Source organism: Zonotrichia leucophrys, chromosome 15 (genome assembly GCF_028769735.1).
Source record: "Zonotrichia leucophrys gambelii isolate GWCS_2022_RI chromosome 15, RI_Zleu_2.0, whole genome shotgun sequence".
Classification (NCBI taxonomy): Eukaryota; Metazoa; Chordata; class Aves; order Passeriformes; family Passerellidae; genus Zonotrichia; species Zonotrichia leucophrys.
The window spans coordinates 12,656,340-12,679,212 of record NC_088185.1 but is presented as its reverse complement, the minus strand read 5'-3'; the positions used below and the strand labels follow the sequence as shown (position 1 = coordinate 12,679,212).

At 46.4% G+C, this 22,873-nt stretch overlaps 1 protein-coding gene across 4 annotated transcripts in view; it reads right to left on the bottom strand.

Moving 5' to 3' along the window:
• Nucleotides 1–324: 324 nt before the first annotated feature.
• The window catches only part of HORMAD2 (HORMA domain containing 2), a 23,782-nt gene continuing 1,233 nt past the window's right edge, over nucleotides 325–22,873 (bottom strand). For 3 of the 4 annotated variants that reach the window (XM_064726995.1, XM_064726997.1, XM_064726996.1), the window contains 12 exons: nucleotides 21,829–21,913; nucleotides 20,960–21,104; nucleotides 19,355–19,418; nucleotides 18,338–18,374; nucleotides 17,056–17,076; nucleotides 16,324–16,341; nucleotides 14,980–15,047; nucleotides 11,918–12,069; nucleotides 11,144–11,394; nucleotides 10,890–10,998; nucleotides 9,542–9,606; nucleotides 325–726 (listed from right to left, as the gene is read on the bottom strand). In XM_064726995.1, the coding sequence (XP_064583065.1) occupies nucleotides 586–726; nucleotides 9,542–9,606; nucleotides 10,890–10,998; nucleotides 11,144–11,394; nucleotides 11,918–12,069; nucleotides 14,980–15,047; nucleotides 16,324–16,341; nucleotides 17,056–17,076; nucleotides 18,338–18,374; nucleotides 19,355–19,418; nucleotides 20,960–21,104; nucleotides 21,829–21,873 (1,116 nt within the window). In that variant the 5' untranslated portion in view covers nucleotides 21,874–21,913 and the 3' untranslated portion in view covers nucleotides 325–585. The remainder of the gene's footprint in view (nucleotides 727–9,541; nucleotides 9,607–10,889; nucleotides 10,999–11,143; nucleotides 11,395–11,917; nucleotides 12,070–14,979; nucleotides 15,048–16,323; nucleotides 16,342–17,055; nucleotides 17,077–18,337; nucleotides 18,375–19,354; nucleotides 19,419–20,959; nucleotides 21,105–21,828; nucleotides 21,914–22,873) is intronic. The other variant, XM_064726998.1, reaches the window with a different exon arrangement.

Genomic DNA, 22,873 nt, shown 5'->3' with positions numbered 1-22,873 from the left:
GCTGAGCCCCTCGGCACATGGTGGGGTGCTGACTTAGAAATAAGCTGATAATACAGTCATGGCAACATTACTTGCAGAGTCAGAAGAAAAATCTAAATATCCAGCACCAGCAGAAAATGTGTACAGATTAGTTTATCTCTGCACTCAATAGAGATAAGACCCCTTATTTGCAAAAAAAATCTAAGCTCCAGGAAACAGCAGAAAGGATGAAGTTAAGCACAGTGTGGTGGATCATGAGACATACTGCCTGCTGGCATTGATACCTCAGAGTTCATCTGGAAATAATGCCTTAAATCAGGGTGGCAGGACAGTCCAGCCCCAGAGGAGGGGACTTAGGCAGTGAGGGGCAGGGGGTGTGAGGGAAAGAGGCAGAAAGAAGCACACAGACACCGCTCATGTGGAATGATAAATTCTCAGCTTAAGAACATCAAACAAGTGCAGCTGGCTGGCAATGCCATGGCAGCTCTGGTGCTTGCTGTCTCTTGGCAATCCAGAGTTTTCAGGAGACAAATAAACATGCAGAAATACACGTGGGATGGGGAAGAGTTAAACATTGGTCTGTACCAGTCAGATGACAATGCAAACTCACACCTTCCAAATGTATTGTGTGTCAGAACGAACATAATTTCCTGCTTTCAGAGGCAGCTTCTCTGGTTCACTGACCTTCCTTTTCTTCTCAGGTCCTATTACCTCTTCCTGGCTGAAGGCAAGGTTCAGGAGGTTTATCTGCAAGAACCATCAGAAACAGGGATCATTCTCACAGGGCACGCTCCTGCAACATGAGTTAAAAAGTACAGCTTCCAAAAGTGTCATGTGTATGCCTGGATCCTCCTGGCTTTGCTCAGTGTGATCCTGTTCTCCAGAAAAGCAATTAGGCAAGGAATCAAAACTGGAGTACTGGATGGAGCTGGGAATGTAACAGTTGTGCAAGCAACAGGTTCAGCTTCAGGGACAGGGAATGGATTTGGTGGCAAGGGAACAGAACCCATCTCCCCATCACTGACAGAAAATGGCAGGAGCAAGGAGATCCTTGAGGAATATAATAGCTGACAGGGCATTTGTTTCTCCACCAACCTCAGATAATAACATATGGAAAAGAAAGGGGCACTTAGGTGAAATTTGTCACAGCCTTTCAGGAGAAGACACACAGTCCCTCTGTAAATCAAGGAATTCAGTGTGAGCTGGTCAATCTCAGGCTTCAAAACTACCTGTGAGTCTGTGAAAAATAACTAAGCCAAGCAAACTTTTCCCCAAAAGGCTTAACTTCCCTCTAGAAAGACACAAACCTCTCCCAGAAATACTCTGAGCCAGCAACCCAAGAGGTTAAAAAACACAGATAAATATATGTGAGAATATAAGTGAGTCAATGGAACAGACACTTCAGACAGACCACAGGGAGATGGACAGCCAGGACGACAGCTGAAGTGTTGGCTGTGCCAGGGGACAAACTCACTTATCCTCCTTATCATGTCACATATTTGCATTTCTACAATAATAATCTGGAGCTGCTGAGAGCAATGTGTGCTGTCGCCCACCCAGAAGGGACAAAGCACAGTCTGGCAATGTGGCCTCTCTCACTGGAGCTGAGCTGAGGGGACACAGCACAGCACAGAGCTTCTCCTCCAAAACAAAGTTCACTTGGATGCCAGCGAGGGAAAGGAGCGCTGAGGGAACGGCTGCTCCCAAACAGGAGTACCTCCCTCTAGTGTCACTGCGCGGCACCAGGCACCCCGGAACTGCAGCAGGGGAAGCACAAGGAGTTAATGAGGAGCTGCTCCAGAACACATCCCGGGGATGAGCACAAGGTCTCCAGATTACAAGATGTGGTCATTATAGAATTCCCCACTCACGTCACCAAGGCTGGCTTTCCATCTGACCTTGGGATGAGGCTTCGGCAATCTCTGCATAGCAATGGGCTTTCTAATGTGTGAAACAGCTCTGATTAGGGATTAACAGCAAAATACTTTGCAACAGCCTCCCTTCGCCTCTCTATCATGTTTCAATTTGTTTTTCTTCCCTCCTCTTCATTATGAGCCATACAATGTTGCTTAATGCAAAAGTACAATTTCCTTTCCCTAAAAGCAGAGAAAACAAGAATGTGCCAAAGTGGGCTGGGCAGGCTCTCCCTCACCCTGCACAGTCAGGCTGACAGAGCTTTCCAAGGCTGCCCAAGGTGTGTTTGCTTGAGGACAGAGCCATGTGTTACAGCTCCTCACCTGACATTCAGCTGCTCCAACTGGCATTTTTGGCAGCTATTTACTTTCCTCTCCCTAACATCGTTTTAACCTGTCTGCTTCCTCCTATTTTTGAAGTGAAGGGCCCAGAGAAGGAAATGCTGCATCCAAACCTTGCAGTGCTAACACAGCTGCAGGTTTGTACCCTGTCCTGATGGACACACAACAAAGCAGGGACACAATTCCCAATCTCCCAGCCCCATCACCTGGATGAGGCAGCTCTCCTTCTGTTTAAACCTAGCTAGAGCTGCTGCTTTAATTTCCTCTACTGAGGAATGGATCTGGCACAGCCCAGAAAGCTCCTCAGCGAAGGTTTTACCCCTTTGCTACTCCTCCAGAATTTCCTGCATGGATGGGATACTTGTAAGGTGGAGAAATGGCCACGATGAGCAGCTGCTTGCACTCCAGCTCCCCCCAGTTCTCCTGCCCTTCACCACAGGCAGCACGAGCACCTCGCAGGAACCTGAGATGAGGGATGAAAACATGCAAGGAAGCCATGGAGGGCTCTAGAGAAGCACTATTCACCCATTCAATGAATCAGATGTCAGCAGTGAGAGCTATTTCACTGCAGCCAGCGTGTCCTGGCCTGTCCCTGCCCAAGCTCACGTAGGAGCTCGGACCAGGAACAGACCCCAGCCCAACTTCAGCTCCCATCCTTAACCAAACACTCCAGCCTCTTCCCCAGAAATGCTGCTCTAAAGGGGATTAAGTCAGACCCGACATGTGCTTATTTGACTTGAAGCAGAAAGTAAACCTCTTCAACGGTGTGGTGAGAAGCAGGAAATCCCTCCCATTGATTAAACATACAATCAAAGCCTCCAAAGTTAATTAATTCTAATTTTTTTCCCACGTACTGGGATGCTTCACTTGAATAACTGATGTCAGAGCTTGGGCTGGGAGAATATTGCATTTCTTCATGCACAACCTCAGCCCCACGGACGAGCCAGGAGCTGTAGAAGCAGGTAGGACAAGGTGCAGCCCCTTGCACCCTCACCCCAAAAAGAGACCATGCTAACAGGTGGGACAAGCCCAGAGCAAGCAGCAAAGGCAGCAGCAGCTCCATGACCTCCTGACTCTGAGTCCAAAGCAGAGTTCAGGGTCTGGGTCATACCATGAACACACAGTGAGTGTGAATCTCCTGTTTTACTACGTGTAAAAAAGCAATATTTTGCCGCAGGAGTTTTCCTGTAGAACTGCAGCTAACTTGTGAATCATACAAGTGTTACTAATTTCTGGCACAAAACTCACAGGACAGCTGCGAGTTGTCTGGAGAAGATATCAGGCTAAAAATAGATTAGACTTAGATTAAAGCCTTCCCAAGGCAGACTGGTGGACGAAGCAGAGCGAGCAGACCACAGCCACACTGCTATTCTTAGATAGACACAATCAGGACCCAGTTTGCAATCCCCAGTGTCCCAACATATTCCAGCCAAAAATTCCCAGCATAAATTGAAGAAGATTTAGAGCTCTCCTGACATGTGTTTTGCTTCCCAGGGCATCCTATGCAGAACAGCTAAAATTGCACAAGAGCATTCGGCTGTGTCCCTCTTTGTCCCTGGGCTGCCCCATGCTGGGGTTTGGCACTTGGCACATTTTATGTCCTCAGAAGAGTTCCCTTTGTCCAGGACACGGAGGGTTTTGTTTGGTACCTTGTAACTATCCCCACAAATTCACAAGCACATGAATGTCAAAAGAAGTGCAGTTCCATCGAGCAAGCTGGAAGAATAAGGGCTGAGATACAAGACTGAGCTGCTGGAATAAGGCAGAGTGACCCTCAGGTGTCAGGACATCACAGTTTGTGTGGAGGACTCTCATCATCAGGGATTTAATCAGAGTGACCTGAGGCATCCTGTGATTTCAGCTGCAGCTACCACTGACTCAACAGCACAACTAACTCTTGTCACTTCCAAAAATCAACCTGGTGACTCTTCAGATTGGTCCCCTAGGACCTAATTCCTGCCTGCTCACTGACAGCTGGCTGCTCCGTGCTCTGAAGCACAGCAAAATCCCAGGGTCACAGGACACATCATGGTGTCACTGGAAGGATGAGAGGAGATGGACACAAACTGAAACCACAGAATCACAGATTCCCAGAAGGGTTTGTGTTGGAAGGGATCTCAGAGCTCATCTCATCCCACTCCCCTGTCATGAGCAGGGACACTTTCCACTAGGCCAGGTTGCTCCACAGCCCATCTAACCTGGCATTGAGCACTTCCAGGGAAATACAAGAAATCCCATTTAAACATAAGGACAAACTTTTAATTTTTTTACTGTGAGGGCAACCAAGTAGTGGTGAAAGTCAGCCAGGGAGGTTGTGGAGCTCCCTTCCTTGCAGCTACTCACCACCTGAGAGGAGCAGGTCCTGAGGAACCCTCTCCCTGTGCTCTGAGCAGGTTGGTTGGCCCTGCTGACCCCGGTGGCTGTGCAGGGGTGGCTCTGTGGTTAAACCCCAGCACTGGGCTCCCATCAGTTTCCAGTGCCATGGTCACAGTGACATCAGTGGAATCCCTCCTGATTTCCATCTGTGCAGGAGGATCGCGCTGGTTACTGTGAAAGCCAACCTACACAGGTGGAACAATGAGGGACCCTCAGTGTGGTGCTGCTGGGGAAAGCTGCCACGTTTTTGTGCCCAGGAAACCACTCCAACACATCACTGACTATCACCAGTCCTTTTCCTCAGCTCTTGATAAAACCTTTGTCATTCAGTGCCACTATTTTGTCTCACACCCCATTCTGCATCTTGTGTATCTTGTAGCTTTTAAAGGATTAATGAACAGATCTTTCCAAAATTCCAAAATTCCAGCTTCAAAAATTTCTGTTAGAAGACAAAATTACCAATATTTCTCCTGCTAATCTCCTCCAGGGCCCTCAATTACACTGTCCACTTCCATGAGGGACATTCTCATTGCTGGATCACAATCACTTCCCAGAATCCTGATTCCAACTCTGTAACTGAGGGCAAAAAGACAATGGACACTTTCTGCCTATGAGGCTGCTACCCAGCAGGCCCACCTGGGATATTAGATGTGTCCAACCTTAATTTCTGTGGGTTTCTCCAGAGGGTCTGGCTGCTAGAATGCACAGCAGGAACACGTGGAGTGGCAGCCAGCACGGAAGCGCCATGTGCTCCCACAGATGTCCCTGTGGGAGCTGCCAGGGAATCTGAGGGTGCAAGGGTTCAATCTGCCTGGATCTGTGGGTGACAGACCTCACCTCTGCATGCAGAGATCACTAGGAAACTGTTCCCTGCACACTAGACAGGGATAACTCATGGAAGGGATGAATGGCCCCAAGATACAGCTAAGGATCTGACGTGAACTGAGAGAAGCCAGGAATTTCCTGACCTCCCTGTCTCACTCCTCCCAGCATGGCCTGAGCTCACAGGAAGGAGAGGCAAGCTCATCTCTGAATCTTTCTCTCTTCATTGCTTGGGCCTGTGTAGCTTCAGCTGGTTTGGAGGAGAAAATGTTCTGGGAACTTCTCATCAGATACACTCTCCTGATAGACAGACAGAGATAAACCTTGCCGCTTTTTTTTTTCTCTTCTGTGAAAGTTCAAGATAATGACATTGCCACAGAAAAATGCTTTCCTATTGCTCTGCACATGGCAGGTTTCATCCTTCAACTGCCTTCTGTCATGGCACTTCTGAACGTGGTTTGCCTGGGAAAAATCAGACAACAGAGGTCCTGATCCCCAGGCTGCTGTTCTGCAGTTGAACACACTTGTGCTGACCTTCAGTGCCTGAAAGAAGCTGTGTACAACCCTGCAGCTCAGCAGGGCACAGCAGCTGTGCAATGGTTTGGGCTGGAAGGGACCTTAAAGCCCATCCAGTGCCATGGCAGGGACCCTTCCACTGTCCCAGGATGTTCCAAGCCCCAATGTCCAGCCTGGGCACTGCCAGGGATCCAGGGTGGGCACCCTGTGCCAGGCCCTGCCCACCCTGCCAGGGAACAATTCCCAATTCCCAATATCCCATCCATCCCTGCCCTCTGGCACTGGGAGCCATTCCCTGTGTGCTGTCCCTCCATCCCTTGTCCCCAGTCCCTCTCCAGCTCTCCTGGAGCCCCTTTGGGCACTGGCAGGGGCTCTGAGCTCTCTATCAGGGTAACTGACACTGATCCCTGGCACACTGGACAGGTTTTACTGCACCATCCATGAAAGTCCACACAGTCCCTTGGAGAAGGAGCACATGGCCAGGTAGCCAAGCCTTCTGCACAAGGAGCAGCAGCTGGAGGCCAGACAGACTGTCCTCTGAGGCCCACAGCAGCCCTGATCCACAGCACTTAGGTATGAAGCTCTCCCCAGACATCTCAGCTGCAGACAGCTCCTGTCAGGAGAGCTGATCCACATGGCAGGAGCCTGCCTACAGCAGCCAGTGAGCCCCAGAGCAGAAGCCCTGAGCCATCCCTGGTCCCACTGGGATGCCCACACAATGCCAAGTGTCAACACTTGTCTCCCTCATGTCCCACAGCAGTCTACAAGCACGGCCAGCCCAGCAGCAGGAGCAGGCTCTGGCAGCAGCTGATGAAGGCAGAAACTTGGGAGGCAGAGCTGCCGGGTGCTGTGCTGATCCAGCCACACCATTCCCAGCCAGGGCTCCCTGTGCACTGAGACTGTGCTCCAAGGACCACCCCAGAACTTCAGCCCACAGCTTCCTGATGGGAGATAAATGCCTGCAGAGGCGTTCACATGGTCAGATTTTACTCATCTTCTACTTCTGTTCCATTCCAAACTCATTCCACTGCAACATGTTTGCTTACACGAAGACAAAGCTGACCAAAATCAATTTTCAGGACAAGGACATTCAAGGATGTTCTTTACAAGAGGATAGAAGAGTTTGCTGAAGAACTCAGAAGTAATCCCAAGTTCAGTGCAGGACCCAATTCTAGCAGAGTTCTATTAGTTAAACTAATGGGCAGCAATTCTCTATTTCCCCCAACTCTTCACAGCTCCCAAAATGCCAGTGGAAAGAAGGAAGATGCACAAAGATAGCACAGAGGACAAACCTTTGGCTGATGCAATCAGAAGGCTCCTGAAGCCAGGAGAGGTGAGCTAATTTACATGCTGGTGCCTAACTCTGGATGATTAAGTGCAGAGATGCTCTGCTGGGAAAGGGCAATCTCTCATTTGATCCCAAGGCTCATCAATCATGAGATGGCAGATAAGAAGCCAGTGGAGTACATGAAAATTTTTCCCCAACCTGCAAAGCCCTCTGTCAGAGACTCTCTGTGACCACTGCTAAAGGCCAGCTCCAGCTCTCACTGGGCAGGGAGAGCTGCTTCTCTTTTGGCAGATCCACATCCTTTCCCCTCTCCGATGTCAATTAGGCAAAAATAAACCTTTAATACTTTCATTCCTGGTTTTCCTGAAGAGCTCTAGGTCAGCAAGATAATGACCAATAAACTCAATTCCAGTTTTTATTTCTGGTAACCAAGCAATCAGAAGGATTCACTCCAGCTGAAGAGCAGAAATGTGCTCACCCACATTTCCAAAAGCAACTTGTGACTGTGGGTAATGGTTTTGAACTCAGAACTTCTTGAATATCAAATCCTTGTGCAGACAGCAATTTTCTGTGACACTCTAAATTGTTCCGGTGCATTTGGAAGATTTTGGCATTCCCACCCCAACCCAATAGCTGGAAAACACCATTAATAGTGCCTGGATGGCAACAAGGTGTTCACATTCACACCCCACCATGTCTGCTCCTCCCCATCCCACCCACACCTGACCCTGTCAGACAACACCTAACTCAGACTTCCACCCCAGCTTCTCCTCATTTTTTAGGACAAACTTCAGCCACCAGCTTGGCTTCCTGATTCACATGGAATACACAATGGTCATTTGTTTTAACCACTTCCTTCAGAAAAGAAGGGAAAGTCTCTCTCATATGGAAAAAAGTGTCGAATTTTTATTAGTGCAGGCTTTACAGTGATGATTCTAACTACTGGCTTGACTTTGTTTTTCCCTAAACGGGGTGAAATATTAGCCAGTTTCTAAGCTAGGAGGTTTTAAAAATAGCATCAAAGAATACATTAAGAAAAGAATCTCCCAGGGCTTGGGATTTTTCTAAAAGTCTTTGGAAGCACATGATGGATAAAGTGATTCTTCCATTTTTCAGCAACTAATGCTGTTTCCACCACCTTCAGACACTCTCACTCCTGCTACCGAATTCTAATGAAATGCACATGCTGAGAGAGGTGTCTGCTGCTGTGCTGGCCATGGTGACAGCCCCCAAAAGAAGGTCAGAGCATGAATCAGTGGGGCAACCATGAGGCACAAACAAAAAAGGCTCCTGTTTTCACAGACGACAGAATAAACAATGATCAGAAGGAAAGCGGAGGATGTGACACGAAAAAAAAATGTGGTTAAAGTTTGAAAAATACCAGCCTAGGCACACAAGTTCACTTCTAAGATCCAGAGTCAAGGCAAATACCTCGCAGATGCCTTTAGAATGACAGGGTGAGCTGCAGTCTGCAGTTGCTGTCTGGGTTAGATTCTTTTCAACAGAGGCGGGGAAAATTTTAGTAGCAATTTCCTACTCTCGTTAACTTATCCTGTAAAGAGCAGTTTCTGACCATTCAAGCTCACATGATTCCCAGCTAATTTGAATGGGAGGAGGATCAAGTGGCAAGTCTGGTGGTATTCAGAGATTTGCCATGTCACTGAACAAACCTCTGCATGTGAATTTGGGCTCAGATGGTGACTCAGGGTTTGGCTGGCCAGCCTTCAGGGTGGGATTAATTTTTTACTTATCTGAAACAACCTACCTGGTCTATGCTAATTCTTTGAGCTGCCCCAACAACCATCAAAAAAGAGATCAGTACCTCCAGGGGATAATTCTTCCTAGCCCAGAGGGGTAACCAAAAAGGGGTAGGAATCATTAGGTACCTGTGACTCACATGTAAAGAAAGTCTGGAAGCAAGAGGGGAGAGGTGAAGACCATATTAGGCAAAAAATACACCCTTCAAACCTAAAATAGGTTAGTGATTTCAGACTCTTAATCTAAAACCACCCACAGGTAAACAAGCCTGGCTGGGACAGAGATTGGCTCTGTGTGTGTTACTCAGAGGTACCAACTCCAGAGAACAGAATTAAATTCCAGTACTGGGCAGAGGAAATAAACTGATCATGGAAAGCTTCTTCCTAAATGCTTCCTGTTTATGTTTACATCCCTCTGCTACTCTGTAGCCTCTGTGTATTGTTACCCTGCAGAGTAAATCCGCTAATGTTAGTGAATTTTGTGTCATCTTTGATGATGCAATGATCCCTGTGCCTGGAGTATCTCAGAGCCACTAAAGCTTCCTCACCTCCTGACAAGCCCTTGAGCAAGGCATCCTGTTTGTCTCCTCCTTGATTCCTCTCTTCTTGCTACCTGCAACCAAAACAGCAAAGCAAAATTAGCTGCAAAGTGCTTAATTTAAAAAAAAAAAATAAATCTGGAAGCCTGACTAAACCACTAAGGCAGAAATCCCATGAAGTTGTGTAAGCTTTGCTCTCAGACACTGCCAGCAGTGGCAGTTTATTCCTAGAAAGAGAAATTTCAGCATGAAGTGTCATCTGAACATCAGCTTGCAGTAGCTCTATCAATTAAAATCTCCCTTTTAACCTGGATCTAAGAAAACAAAACTTATGTCTAGACATGCCCTAAGTGTGAGGGGTGGGGGAAAGGAGGGGAGATCTCTCCTGGTTAATATTTATTAACCTTTCAGACAGTTTCAATAAAATTTGAGGGGGTGTCCAAAGTGCCTCAGTGGCATGAGATGAGGCAACTGTTTAGAGAAGGAGGATCCTGTAAAAATCCCCAGAGCAACAAAAATGGCAGGATGAGTTAATTCCTTATTAGTCATCAGGGAATCTGCAGGAAGAAGACCTGCAAAGGTGATTTCACAGGCAGGGGAGCTGCTTTATCCCACTGCCTGGCAATCCCAGGAATGCTATTTACCATTTTGTCACTAGATGGTATTGTTCCACAGGCTATATCCCAGCCTCGAAGGTCAAACAGCATGGTATAGCACAGGCTGGGTTGATTAAAGGCACAGAAAAGGCTTTTTTCTCATGTATTTTAATGTATCTTTTCCCACATGGAAGTTATTAGCAAAAGTCTAACTGGAACAGCTAAAGGAAAAGAGCTTTGTTGAACATGGAGATAATGTAACTCAGTTTTGATGATCTGGGCATTTCCTCCATATCTCAAAAAAACTGCTGAGATAAAGAGGTACAAAGATACTGATACAAAATCAAATGTTTCTGTTAACAAACCAAGCATAATCAACCAGCCCTTTGTTACAGTTCAGTCTGACCCAACACAAACAGCCTGACAAACTTTGCTCATCCAAAACTTCAGTATTAGAGAATCACAGAATTATGGAATGGGTTGGGTGGAAAGGGACCTTAAAAACAATCCAGTGCCACCCCTGCCATGGCAGGGACACCTCCCACTGTCCCAGGCTGCTCCCAGCCCTGCCCAGCCTGGCCTTGGGCACTGCCAGGGATCCAGGATGGGCACCCTGTGCCAGGGCCTGCCCACCCTGCCAGGGAACAATTTTTTTCTCTAATATTAACAGCACTGAAAGACCTTACCCAGGACATTGTGTGGAATACAATGGGATATAACCAGGAGCAGAAGCTCCTTCAGTTTTGAAGCTGGGCATTTACCTTTCTCTTCAAGGCATAAAGAAGATGCTTCTGTTTTTCTACCTGGATGGGTGCCACTTATATCCCCTTCATGCTCATTTGAATCTGCTCTGACAGGGCAAGGATGATTCTGTAAAACAAATGATGTTTTGTCTTAATAATATAACCTAAAAAATACACCCAGGTGGTAAATCCGTAAGGAAATGTTTATTTTAAGGAGGTTTTTGCTAGATAAATTCTATTCTGGTGAGAATCAGGTAGAGCTATTTCTATACCTCTGTGCTCTCCTCCTCATCTTCCTCACAGTCCAGCCCTTGGTGGGAGATCTCAGTAGGGCCATTCTTCTGGATCAGGGTGTTGTCAGCCTTCTTCACCCTCTTCTTCTCAGTTGTCACTCTGATTTTCATGAGGTGGAAATCAGTGGAGACTGAGCCCACTTTCAGGTTGATGGGATCCCCAGCAAACAAGAGGTCCCCAGGGCTGCCATCTTCCTTGAAGCCAGGGGGCTGGTAATCCTTGGGAGTGACTGCACAGGGAGAGGGAACCCCATGAGGTCAGGGACACTGAGTTCCATCTCTCCTCAGTCTGATTATTCGAGGTTTTTGGGGTTTGTTTAGGAGGAAGGGATAGAACGCAAATGGTAAAGTGAGCTGAGCAAATGTTATCAGGAAGCTCAAAGAAAAAATTACTTTAGGATGCTGAGATACCATTAAAGTGCTGGAGCAAAACGTGACATTGTTTGTTCCTTAAGGAAACAAACTCAAAAAACCCCCAAAACCCAAAAAAACAAAACTAAAAACCCAAAACAACCAGGGAAGAAGGATTTTTCCCTTTTCACACCACATAGCTGTACTTCTTATATGGATTTCAAACCTTTCCTAAAAACATCTGCCATTCCTCTGCATCAGAAAAGTTTACTGTGTTACACCATTTTTCAGTGCTAACAGCCAACAGCTTTTCCCATCTCACCTTTTCTATGCTTTATTTATAAGGGCTCACACTTCTACTGATGGAACTCTTCCCCAGGGCACACCCTGCTCTCCACCTACCATGGTTGTAGTAGAGGAGTTTCATGCTCAGGGTGATGTCATTGGGCAGTGGCCCCAGGTCCTGCATGAGCAGGTACAGGGTCCTGAGCAGGAGCCTGCTGGCATGTTTGACATCCTTGCTGCACAGCCCGGCCACAAACTCCCTGTGGTTGCTGCCATGGAAGAAGAAGAATGGATTTGTTATCCTCAGTCATGAATATTCACCATCCAATGACACACACAGAGCACCCAGTGACTTGTCTGAAACCACCAGTGACAAAGCTACAATGTCTTTATGTGATTTCCAGATAAACAGGGAAGTGAAGCAGGCTCCAGGGATGGGGTGGCATCTGCAGAACACCCTCCAAACTCAGAGGCCTGGCATTTCCATTTGAACAGACTCCGGAGCTGGGCAGCCATTATACAAATGCCATGACTCACTTGTTTGAACATGATTAAATTGGATCAAAGGACCATAAAACAAGTGCCTTTCACCTAAGCAATTTCAGGAATGAGAGGAATGAGTTGAGGATCCCATCTAAAGCCGATTCATCACAGGGGCTATTTTCAAGTCCATTCTGCAGTTTTTGAAGAGAAGTGAATTGCATGTTCTCACTCAATTCCGTGTAAGAAAAAGCAGCTCAGAGGCACATTTTTCAGCAGTGACAAAGGGGCATTCCTCTCACCTCCTTCACCCATCCAAATGTCAGCTGGCTGCTCCAAGCCAGCAGTCCAGACAGAGACCCATGGGTGACATGAGTGGGATGAATGGCACTCCAGAGGAGTTTGTTTCTCTTTGATTAAAACTGAGGTAGATGAGATGAGCAACTCAGAGCAGCCAGCCAACTTCAGATGAATCACTGTGTGACTAAGGGACCTGAACTTCCTAACTTTCAATGGAAGGGGTCACAAAGATGTGTAGCTCCTTCATTACGTCTTTGGAAGACCCCTGACACTATGTGTAGGCTGGAGGGTGCCCAACACAATCACCCCAAATTGCATCAAAAGCAGTAAAAAAGTAACCCAAGAATATCCCAGAGCAAAGCTGACTGACTGACCCTCAGAAAGGAACAAATTAAGATCAATTCCCCCTCCCAGCTGAACTTTTTTGGGTCACAAAAATGGGGTGGCTTTGGAACAGCTTGACTCCCCAAGGTATGGAATCACAGCTTCATTTAGGTTGGAAAAGACCTCTAAGATCATGAAATCCAAACTCTGTGGTATTAGACGTGCACTGTGGTCCTTGATTAAATCCTGCATGTTCAGAAATGTACAGTGAGAGGAAAATGCTGGCAGTGCCTAAGGTGGAATATCCATCACCATTACAAACTGTGGGATTAGCAGATCAGAAATGGCAAAAGGAAAGTTCATAAGAAAAAAAGAAATGAGATGTCCATAGGAATTAACAGCATTAACAGGTCAAGCACTGCTTCAATATGGGAGTAACACTGAGAATTTGATGCAGGAGGGAGTCAAAAAGCAGAAGATAAGGAACAGAACCTTGGAAGGAGCGGGATCTGTGGCAAAATCCATTTAGAATAAGGCAAGGACCATTTAGGAGAAAGTTTCCCCTTACCCCTTGGATTGATGCTGCAGCCTCACAAAACCTCTGTCCCAGAGTGATTAACTCTGAGTTTGCACAGCACAGCTGCTGCAGGTGTAACAGCAGCATTATCAGCTGAAGGAGCTGATAGCAAGGATGACACAATTCCCTGATCTGTGCCAGAACTCTGGATTATTAAAGACTGCAGGGACACGCATGAGCCTGCCACAGCACTGCCAATCCCCACGGAACAGAGCCCAGGAATCCAGTGCCACAGGCTCTGGAGCCTCAGAGCACATTCAAGCATGACAGGAAAGGCTTGGCCTCTCCTGGATGACACAAAGGACACCCAAGCTCCATGTGGGGACTGTGCTTATTTCTAGGAATTAATGAGTAAGGCTGATTAAAACCCCAAAGTATTCAAGGACTATCTATTATCCTTCAAATCCCAGACCTCTTCCCTTTAATGTGAGGACACTGGACAGCAGCTTCAAAGCAGAAATGGAGGGCACAGCCAAAAAGTCATTCCAGAGATAATTCAGATTTGCCCAAAAGAAAATAATTTTGCCATATGGTTAAAAGTTATTTGGATGTGTTTAGAGAAAGAGCAGCTAAGGGCACACTCCAAGAGTGCTGGGGAGGAGCTCCCTGAGGAGCACAAAAGACAGCAGAGCTCTCTTGCTGTCCAGGCAGGTTCCAAGATCCATCTTTCACCAGTGCCAACTGCAGAACAAAGTAAAAACAGGTTAATTAATTTTCTTTGCTTTGGTTATAGCAAATGGCCTTTGATAGCATTTATTTGAAGCTCCACAGGATTATGGCCTACTAAACACAGCTTTAAATACCTAACAGAGAGTGCCAAAAAGAGGCAAAAAGCTGCTACTTCCTGCCACATATTCTGCACCATCAGCTCAGGCCTCCTTGAGTGAAAGTTCTCTCAGGTCACCCACGCAGGGCTGCTCAAGCAGAACACACGTATGCAAATGCTCAAGGGGAAAAATCCAGGGCACAGGACCATGGTGAAAGGGCTCAAACTGAGCAAGTTTCACCTGAAAGCACGAGGCTGCCTGGTGGCAGTGCAAGAACACTTGCTGTTAGCTGAGACAGCAGCAAGCTCAACAGCTGGGCTGGTTTCTGCATGGCCTCCCTGGTGAGGCACCACTTCTGTCAAGTGTCCGTGGCTCAGGTGTGCTCTGAGGGCCTCGTGGTGCTGTCAAAGAGCATTTCAGCTCATCCAGCCAGCAGTTCATACCCTGTAAGGTGAATGTCCTCAACTCTGATGGTATTTACAGCTGCTTAATGGCTTGGACCTGCTCAAACCACAGAATCACAGGATGGTTTGGGCTGGAATGACTTTAAAGCTCATGTTGCTCCCCACCCTGCCATCTGCACAGACACCTTCCACTAAACCAGGTTTCTCCATCCAACCTTGCTTTGGACACTTTCAGGGATGGGGAGTCCACAATTTCTCTGGGCAATCATAAAGTGCAGTTTCTTAATGCTTCAATACACAGTTTGAGAAATGAACCCAAGTCCTTACCTGCTGATGTCCATCTGGGGCACCTTGTTTTTGTACTTGAATTTGAATTGATACATTTCAGTGACTGTCTAGAGATGTAACAAGAGAGAGAAACAGAAATGGATCACTTTGAGAAACAAGATGTGTCCTGAGCTTGGAGAGTCCTTTCACACTCTCTGCCAGAGCACAGAATTAATTTAGTGACATGCTGATAATTTTAACTCTATTATTGCTTGCACAGGCTTTGGTAAATTCTCTTAACAGCTACATCTTACCTAGCACTGAAAAAATCAAAAAATTACAAACTTCCTGCCTCCTCCTTCCACTTCCTCTGTGGGCCTGGCTCTCCTACTTCAGTCTCCAGCAAGGCTCCAGGGCTGGCCAGTCCTCCCAGTGTCCCTTGCTAAAGGAAAACTGGGAAGCTGCACAGGTGACCAGTGCCACAAGGAAGCCTGGCCCCATGCTCTGTGTGGGGACAAGGGCCTGGAGGACTCTTCCCACAGGGAAATCCAAACAATATTGCATGGGAAACAGCTGAACTTCACTGGTCTCGGGCTCTTTTTGAGGTAGGCAAAAATAGTGGGTGATTTTCCATTTAAAAGAATTAAAGAATAAAACAATTAGGAAGAACAGACAGCTTCCCCCCAAGAGAAAGGGTCTATTGTACACCAATTCCATGCCTATAATTCACTTTTTCTGGAGACAATGAGGTCGATTAGCAGGAGCTCAGCTGAGGTCTTAACTCGGAGCTCTCCTTGCAAATCCAGCCTTGGCATGGCTCTGCTCCTGCTCTGTCCCAGACTCTGGGGTGCCACACAGCAGAATGGAACCAGGTTCAGATGCAAAGGCTCTGGAGCTGTTCTCTGATCCCCAGTGTGGATGCAGACCCTCACTCCGGGATCACACCCCCAGGTGAAACCAAACAGAAACACAACAGGGAACACTGAGAGGCTGAGGACAGGCACCACCCAACACACCCATGCAGGTCTGAAGGGATTCCTGATTCCTGCACCGCTCTGCATGACAAACCAGCTCTTTTCATCAGGCCTGTTAAAAAGGTGGTTTGCAAATGAGTAATGTTGAATTTCCCATTTTTTTCTCTTTGTGGAAAGAAAACAGAACGGTGACCATGCCCATTAGTTGCCTGCTAACATCCCTGCCTGAGGCCCTGGTGGGCCCTCAGCCGGGTGTTTGATCACAGTGCAGCTCACTGAGCTGGCACTCCGGAGGGGAGGCACAGGGACAGAAATGGGGTCACCAAGGAGCTCTGTCAGGGTAGGACTTAAGCCTCCACTCCACTCTGAATACAAATGTACTCACCCATGTCTTCAGCTGCCTCAAAGATTAATTAAGATTCTTTCTTACCTCAGGATTGGTGTAAATCTGTTACAAGAAAGCACAGTGAGGACATTTTCTCCCTGGGACAACTTGAACCAGTGACTAACAAGGATTTTTTCAGTTTACAGCAGAGACTGTGCTATCTTTAGTGTGGGATCAGAGAAAGGAATGGCTGGGAAAGAGCCTTCCTCTATCTGCAGTCAATGCTTACCACTTCAAAGACAGGTGAGGACACTCATGCGTGCAACACTGGAGGAATGAGGTTCATTCCCATTCCAGCCCTCACAGGCAGCTATTGATGCATTTAACTGCTCAGAGGATGCTCAGGGTGGATGGTGAGCAAAGCTCCTGGTGCTTTGCAGGGGGCTGGGGCCAACAGTGAGAACCACCAGAGTGTGGTTTCTCCAGATCAGATTGATAAGGAGGACCCCTCTGCCATGTGCTCTCCATTCTGGAGAAATGGAAAAATGGAAAATGGAAATGGAGAAGCACATGGCAGCTTCCATGATAGGAATCACTCTCAGAGTTTAAGGAGACAAATAAGGCCACAGTCAGAAGTCTGACATGCTGAGAAAAACATTTCCATGCAGCCTTGAACTCTACATTTACTGTATCTAAGAAAGGTCACAGCTCTATTAAAAATCACACACACTTTGGCTTCTCCTTAAAAAAGGCACAAATGGGTTGACACAACCTTGACTCTGTATCTCTTTCAAGCAGGGGAGGGGAGAGAAAACCACTTTGTATTCATTTACTTACTGCAAGGACAGCCACGTGTAGCTGAGGAGAGAAAACCAAAACAAAACACAGAATCAACATCTAACCTTAGCGGGCAAGGAAAAGCAAATCCTATCAAACCCCGACTGCCTACACAGGGAGAAGGAATAGATACACTCAACAAACCAGCAGTTAAAACCCTTTGTGCAGATTCTTCCCAGCACAGCAGCAGCAACACCTAGTGGCCAGTTTGCCGGGCTTGACACAGTTTCCCAAAAAACAGCTCCAAGCTCAGTAATCCCCCCTGGGACTCCTTTCAAACAAATCCCCAAATACTGCTTGAAAACTCCTCACAAGAGCACCCATCCCTACTCAAGGTTAATATTTGCTTTCTGCTAGGAAATTCCCCAAAGGTATTTAATTTATGCTCTATCAAGGAATTGCACATGGGGCTGCCCTTAAAAACAATCTTATAACATGCATTAAATCCCTCAGTTTTTCCTTAATCCTTGTCAAACAATTAATTTATGTCTCTCATGAATAACAAAGGGCTAAATACCTCCTAGAGCTGTCAGCAAGCACTAAACTGCGTTCACAACACTGTTAATTGTGCACACTGACAGCTGTACTGATGTCTGAGGAACACTCAGATCATCAGTGCCAGAACAAGCAGTGCTCCACCTGGTCTGGAGGAGCTGGGCTGGTGAACAGTGCAGACACAGACACAGCAACTGTGCTTTTGCCTGTGCAGGGCAGTTTTTATGTGAAAATCAGCAAGGAATATGAGCACTTGCTAGCTGGTTTTGTGCTGGAAACAGTTACATACTTTATTTGGTGAATTAAGGGGGGAAAAAAGGGATAAATTCTGAGCCTGAGAGAAAAGCCAGGAGGGTTAGAGAACATGAGATGAAGGGGAAAGATTAGGGAAAAGGAGATGAAGGGCAGCAGAAGCACAGAACTTCTCTCAAGAAAACAAAAACAGGCAGGAGATCCAGATCTCAGATCTGCCTGGCAGGATCTCCATCAGATGTAAGAGAACACAAATGTAGAGCACGAAATTAAGGAAAATCCATTGCAGGCTGCAAATTGGTTCCCACACCATGGAGAGCCAGGAGAGCCCAGAGAAAGTGGACAGGATTTGAGCTCAAGGCATAAAATCCCAAATCTCCTACTCAGGGCAGGGTCTTTCCCCTGTCCCACAGCTGAAAAGGTTGTTGGGTGCATCAAAGATCACAACAGAAATAGAGCAGGAAGGGAAGGAAAGTTTTGTCCTTACTTTATGAAGAAATAGGACACTCTAATAAAAAGTAAAAAAAACACTTACATACTGCTTCTCCAAAGCATCAAAACAACCTTGAATCCTGCCAGGGAAAAAAACCAAAAACATGTTAATACTAACCAGCAATATTTATCTCCTGATCTGTAAACACACTCATTAGATGTGGGTTAAAGGGCATTTTTTTCTGGAATTAGGTCAACACAACCAACAACATTTGGGACTTGTGAAGTCCTTTTCAGGTCAGTCCCAAAGGCAGCATTTTCCCTTCTGCATCTGTGTGCTGTTTACACTTCTGGGGCATTATCCTGTCAGCCCAGAGCCTGCTTGAATCCTGACAAAGACAAGGATTGGAGGCCAGAGGCTGGCTCTGAGTGTGTCCCTGCTCAGTGCTCTGTTCCAGCTCCCCAGCCAGAGCTTTGATGGCTCTTTTCCCATCAGCCTTGTACAGGGCTCGGCTCAATCTGAACATGTCTGGTCTTGTAAATCTTTGTTATCTGATGCAGAGTTTACAGCAATGGATTTTCTCCAAGTAGTAAATATTATTTGAAGCATCAATGGCCAGATATTTACTCTTGGAGTCAAAGGATGTACAGCAAGGTATCTCCCCAGCACATCAGGGACAGTTTTTCTGCTTGTTGGGAACATGCCAACTGTGAAATACATCCTGAAGAAAACTGTGGGGTTCTTAGAGAGGGAGACAAAATATTGTACATACTGAAAAACAAGTGCAAGAATCCCTATCAAAGTGAAACTAGAAAAAATTCAACCCAACAGAAAGGATCTCATGCCAGTCTTTACCCTCTCTCTGCACCTCTGCTGCCACATGTGCTCTGGGGCCTGACCATGACCTCCCTGCAGCCAACACTTGCACAGCCCTTGAACTCACATGATCTCACTCACGAATTCTGTCCTGCTTACACAGGGGCCAAGCACCCCCAGCTGCAGTGGGAGCTCCCCTGGCACCAGGGCACGATGTTTTCCAGCTCAGGAAGAAGAAGAATGCAGGGGCAGATGTCTCCTACTCAGCACAATCTTGTCTTGGTTTCGCTGTTACTCACTTACCATTTGACTATCTGCAATGATCCCAGACAGCTTTTATCTTCTCGCAGAATTTTCAGACAGAGGTCTGCAAAACCCGATTTAGCACAGAGTTACAATCCTTATCACAGGTCTTGGGCAAACACTGAAACTAAGCCAGTCCATCCTCCCTTTTTTGGATAAAAGCTTTATCTGAAGGTCCTTCCTGAACGGAAATGTTGGGTTTTCACCAGGTGGGCTGACACAAACTTATTGCTGGGTTTGCAAATGTCAGAGCTTTCCTCAGAAGCCCTGGGCTCTCCCAGAAGAAGGGCTGGAGTTACAGCTTTATTACACCTCTTAATTACACCAGCAGCTTCATCCTCTCCTCCCTCCCCTTCTCCACTCCATCCCTGACCATTCCCTAACACCTTCCCTTCTGCATTCAGACTTCACCAAGATCCATGTGAAGCGATGCCCCAAGGACTGTGCTCACAATAAACTTTCTGTGAAGCTTTTCCACACAGCTCCTTCTACCTGTGCTTCCAGGCACTCAGAATGGCAAAAGGCACACCTGTCCTGCAGGTGAAAAGGGGCATTAATAACACCTTAGGATTCAACCAAGGGGCCCTTGAAGATGTGAGCAGGCCAGATGCTAAATAACACTCCTCATCAAAGAGGCATAGACAGACCTGACATTTGACCAGTGGCTTTTCAGGGTTAGGGGTTCAAGAACCAATTTGGGATTTCTGTGCCCTCAACCAAATCTACAAAGTAAATGTGAACATGTTTCAGGGCAGCTAATGCCATAAGGGACAACACAGAAATGGACTGGAATGCAGGGGGACATTTCACACCTTGAATGATCATAAAGATGTTCATGAATCAAAGCATCACTAATTCTTGGAATCGTGTGACAGAAGTTTGGTTCTCAAAGTTCTTTTTTATCCTTCAAAAGTTCTGATTCCCAAAGCAGATATGAGATAGTTTTCATGGAAATAAACCCCAAATCTCAACAATGAAACAGTTGTACACTGAAGGAGGGATGATTTAGATTAGATCTAAGTCAGGTTTTTATAATGTGGGTGGTAAATACAGGCACAGGTTGCCCACAGAGAAGGTGGGTGCTCCATTCCTGGAAATATTCAAGGTCAGGTTGGATGGGGCTTGGAGCAACCTGATCTACTGCAAGGTGTCCCTGCCCATGGCAGAGGGTTGGACTTGATGGTCTTTAAAAGGTCCCATCCAACACAAACCACTCCACAATTCTATGAAAATGGACAAATCTAATTTCAGCCTCCCAATGAAAACTAAAAATGTGAACGTCATGGGTTCAAAGATCCAAAAGAAAATGAAACATTCCAATAAGAGTAAGTTTTTAAAACTTTCTGTGTTTTTAGTCACTCTCCTGGCTCAGAAGCCTGATTCATGGGGCTGGCAATGCCAAGGAATGACCCTAGAGGAATACCAACAGAGAAGCCAGAAGCTCAAGGTTGTCTTCCATGCTCTCTGTCAGAAATTCTGTCTGCACCCAGACTTGAGAAGATTTGAGAACCTGCAGCCAAAGTGAAGTCACCCACGTGTGCAGCCAGAAGATAAGGCAGATGACAGATAAAAGGCAGTGAGTAGAAAGAAGCCCTCAGGTGTTACCATCCAGATAGCGAGTGCCGTAGGAGCTCTCAGGGAACAGCCCCCTCATGTAGGTAATGCAGGACACAGAGATGGCCAGGAGCCTTTTCACCAGCACCAGGGACTGCTGCTCTGTGGTGATGCTCTCAGGGAACAGCACTGCCTCCTGCGAAAGCAACGCCACAAATAGCACCTTCTTAAGAGTAACACAGATTATATTTAGAAACAAGTCTCAGCAGGTGGGAAGAGGGTAACTTGGAAATATAACACGAAATTTTAAGGTTTCTCTGGTGTTTAAGCTAGGCAGGGAAGACTCGTGTGTGAGGTGGGTGGATTAAATGATTTAAGGGCAGAGATCAATAGATCTGACATCATTGCCCAGATGCAGAGTGCACTGGTTGGATGTGCCCTCCCCTTTATCACTTTATTCCCACCCCCTCCACTGCACCAATGCTGGCACCTAACAGAGAGCCACCCCTCAAAAAGGTGTGCAGTTTTAACTGGGGAGTCACACAAGCCCAAAGGCTGCTGTGGTGCTCTGACAGCAGCCTGAGTTGCCAACAGAGTGATTTTAACTCCAAGCTGTAAAACAGCACCTGGAGCTACAGTAAATACACACTGCATGATGCCAACACGAACAATGCAGTGGACACTGCACTAAATTTAGTTCTTCTGTTACTTTATTGCTGTTCTTCCTGCTAATAAAGCTCTGTGAACACCTAATGAGCCTACATTTATTGAGTCAAATCATGTCAGAGCCCCACTCTGCCTCTCACTGAATTGGAATGAATCCAACTAAAAACAGTGCAGACAACAGAAAGGTTTCCTGCCTCTGCAGGTCCCAAACTGAGAGCTAATATTGTCTGCACCACCATATTTTCATTTTTTACCTTAGAGGGCTTTTTCTTTTGCTTGACTAGCTGCTGAACAGCCATCCTGTGTTTCAAAGACCTGCCTTCCACTTGTAACTAAACCCTGAAAAATAAAGAAGGCACGAGACACGTAGAGAGCACAGTTACTGCTATTTCTCATCTATATTAAAGTAAGAATGAAATTCCTCAGAGTTTGAAGGCTAATTGCCAGGAAGGACAGGTAAAGCAAAGCAAACCAAGGGTACTCCATGGCACTGAGCCTGCAGAGTGTGAAAACTCCTGCTCACTGGTAAACAATCAATAGTATTTGAAATTCAGGGCCACAAGTGCACCTGGTGTCAGTCGGTGCCACTTCAGAATGCATTTCTCATATTCCAAACCACAAATGTTAATTCCTACAACCATTAGAAAGTGTGAAGGGGGAATGTGAAAGAACTGGAGGTCTGCCAATAGCAGTTAATAACTTAGCAAGGGTAAGCAGGAAACGTGCTAACATCAGTCTTGGCCAGAATAAGGGAATAATTCTTCTGGGACACCTTGAAAGGTAAAAAAAAAAAAAGAAAGAAAAAAGGGAGAGTCCCAATTGTTTCAGTTAGACAAGCTTGGATTGAAGAAGAAAATACTCATTTTACCAGAATGGAGAGCTGATTGGTACAGGCAATAACACTGGATATTCCATGTTTCTCACTTGAGTGAGGTGCTTGATTTAGCACCATCTGACAATCCTGATTAAAAACTTCCATTAGCTGGAATTAACAAGCCCTGCGTTAACTGGTTTGAAAAATGACTTGCTGGGAGATCTCCACATCTCATTGTAAATGGGGGATGTTAATGAAAGGAAACACCACCAACAGGTCCCAGAGGGACGGTGCTGTGTCCGCAGCTACTCAACTTCCCCAGTAACAATTAAAGTAATAGCACAAACACGGCAGGGTGATTTAACTCCTGACCTAATGCAGCCTTTTATTAACTCAGCTGATCAAACCTTGTTCTGCATTTGCACCTTTTGTGCCTTTTTTTTTCTCCTGTGGAAGGCTCGTTTCCATTTGTTGGCAGTCATTAA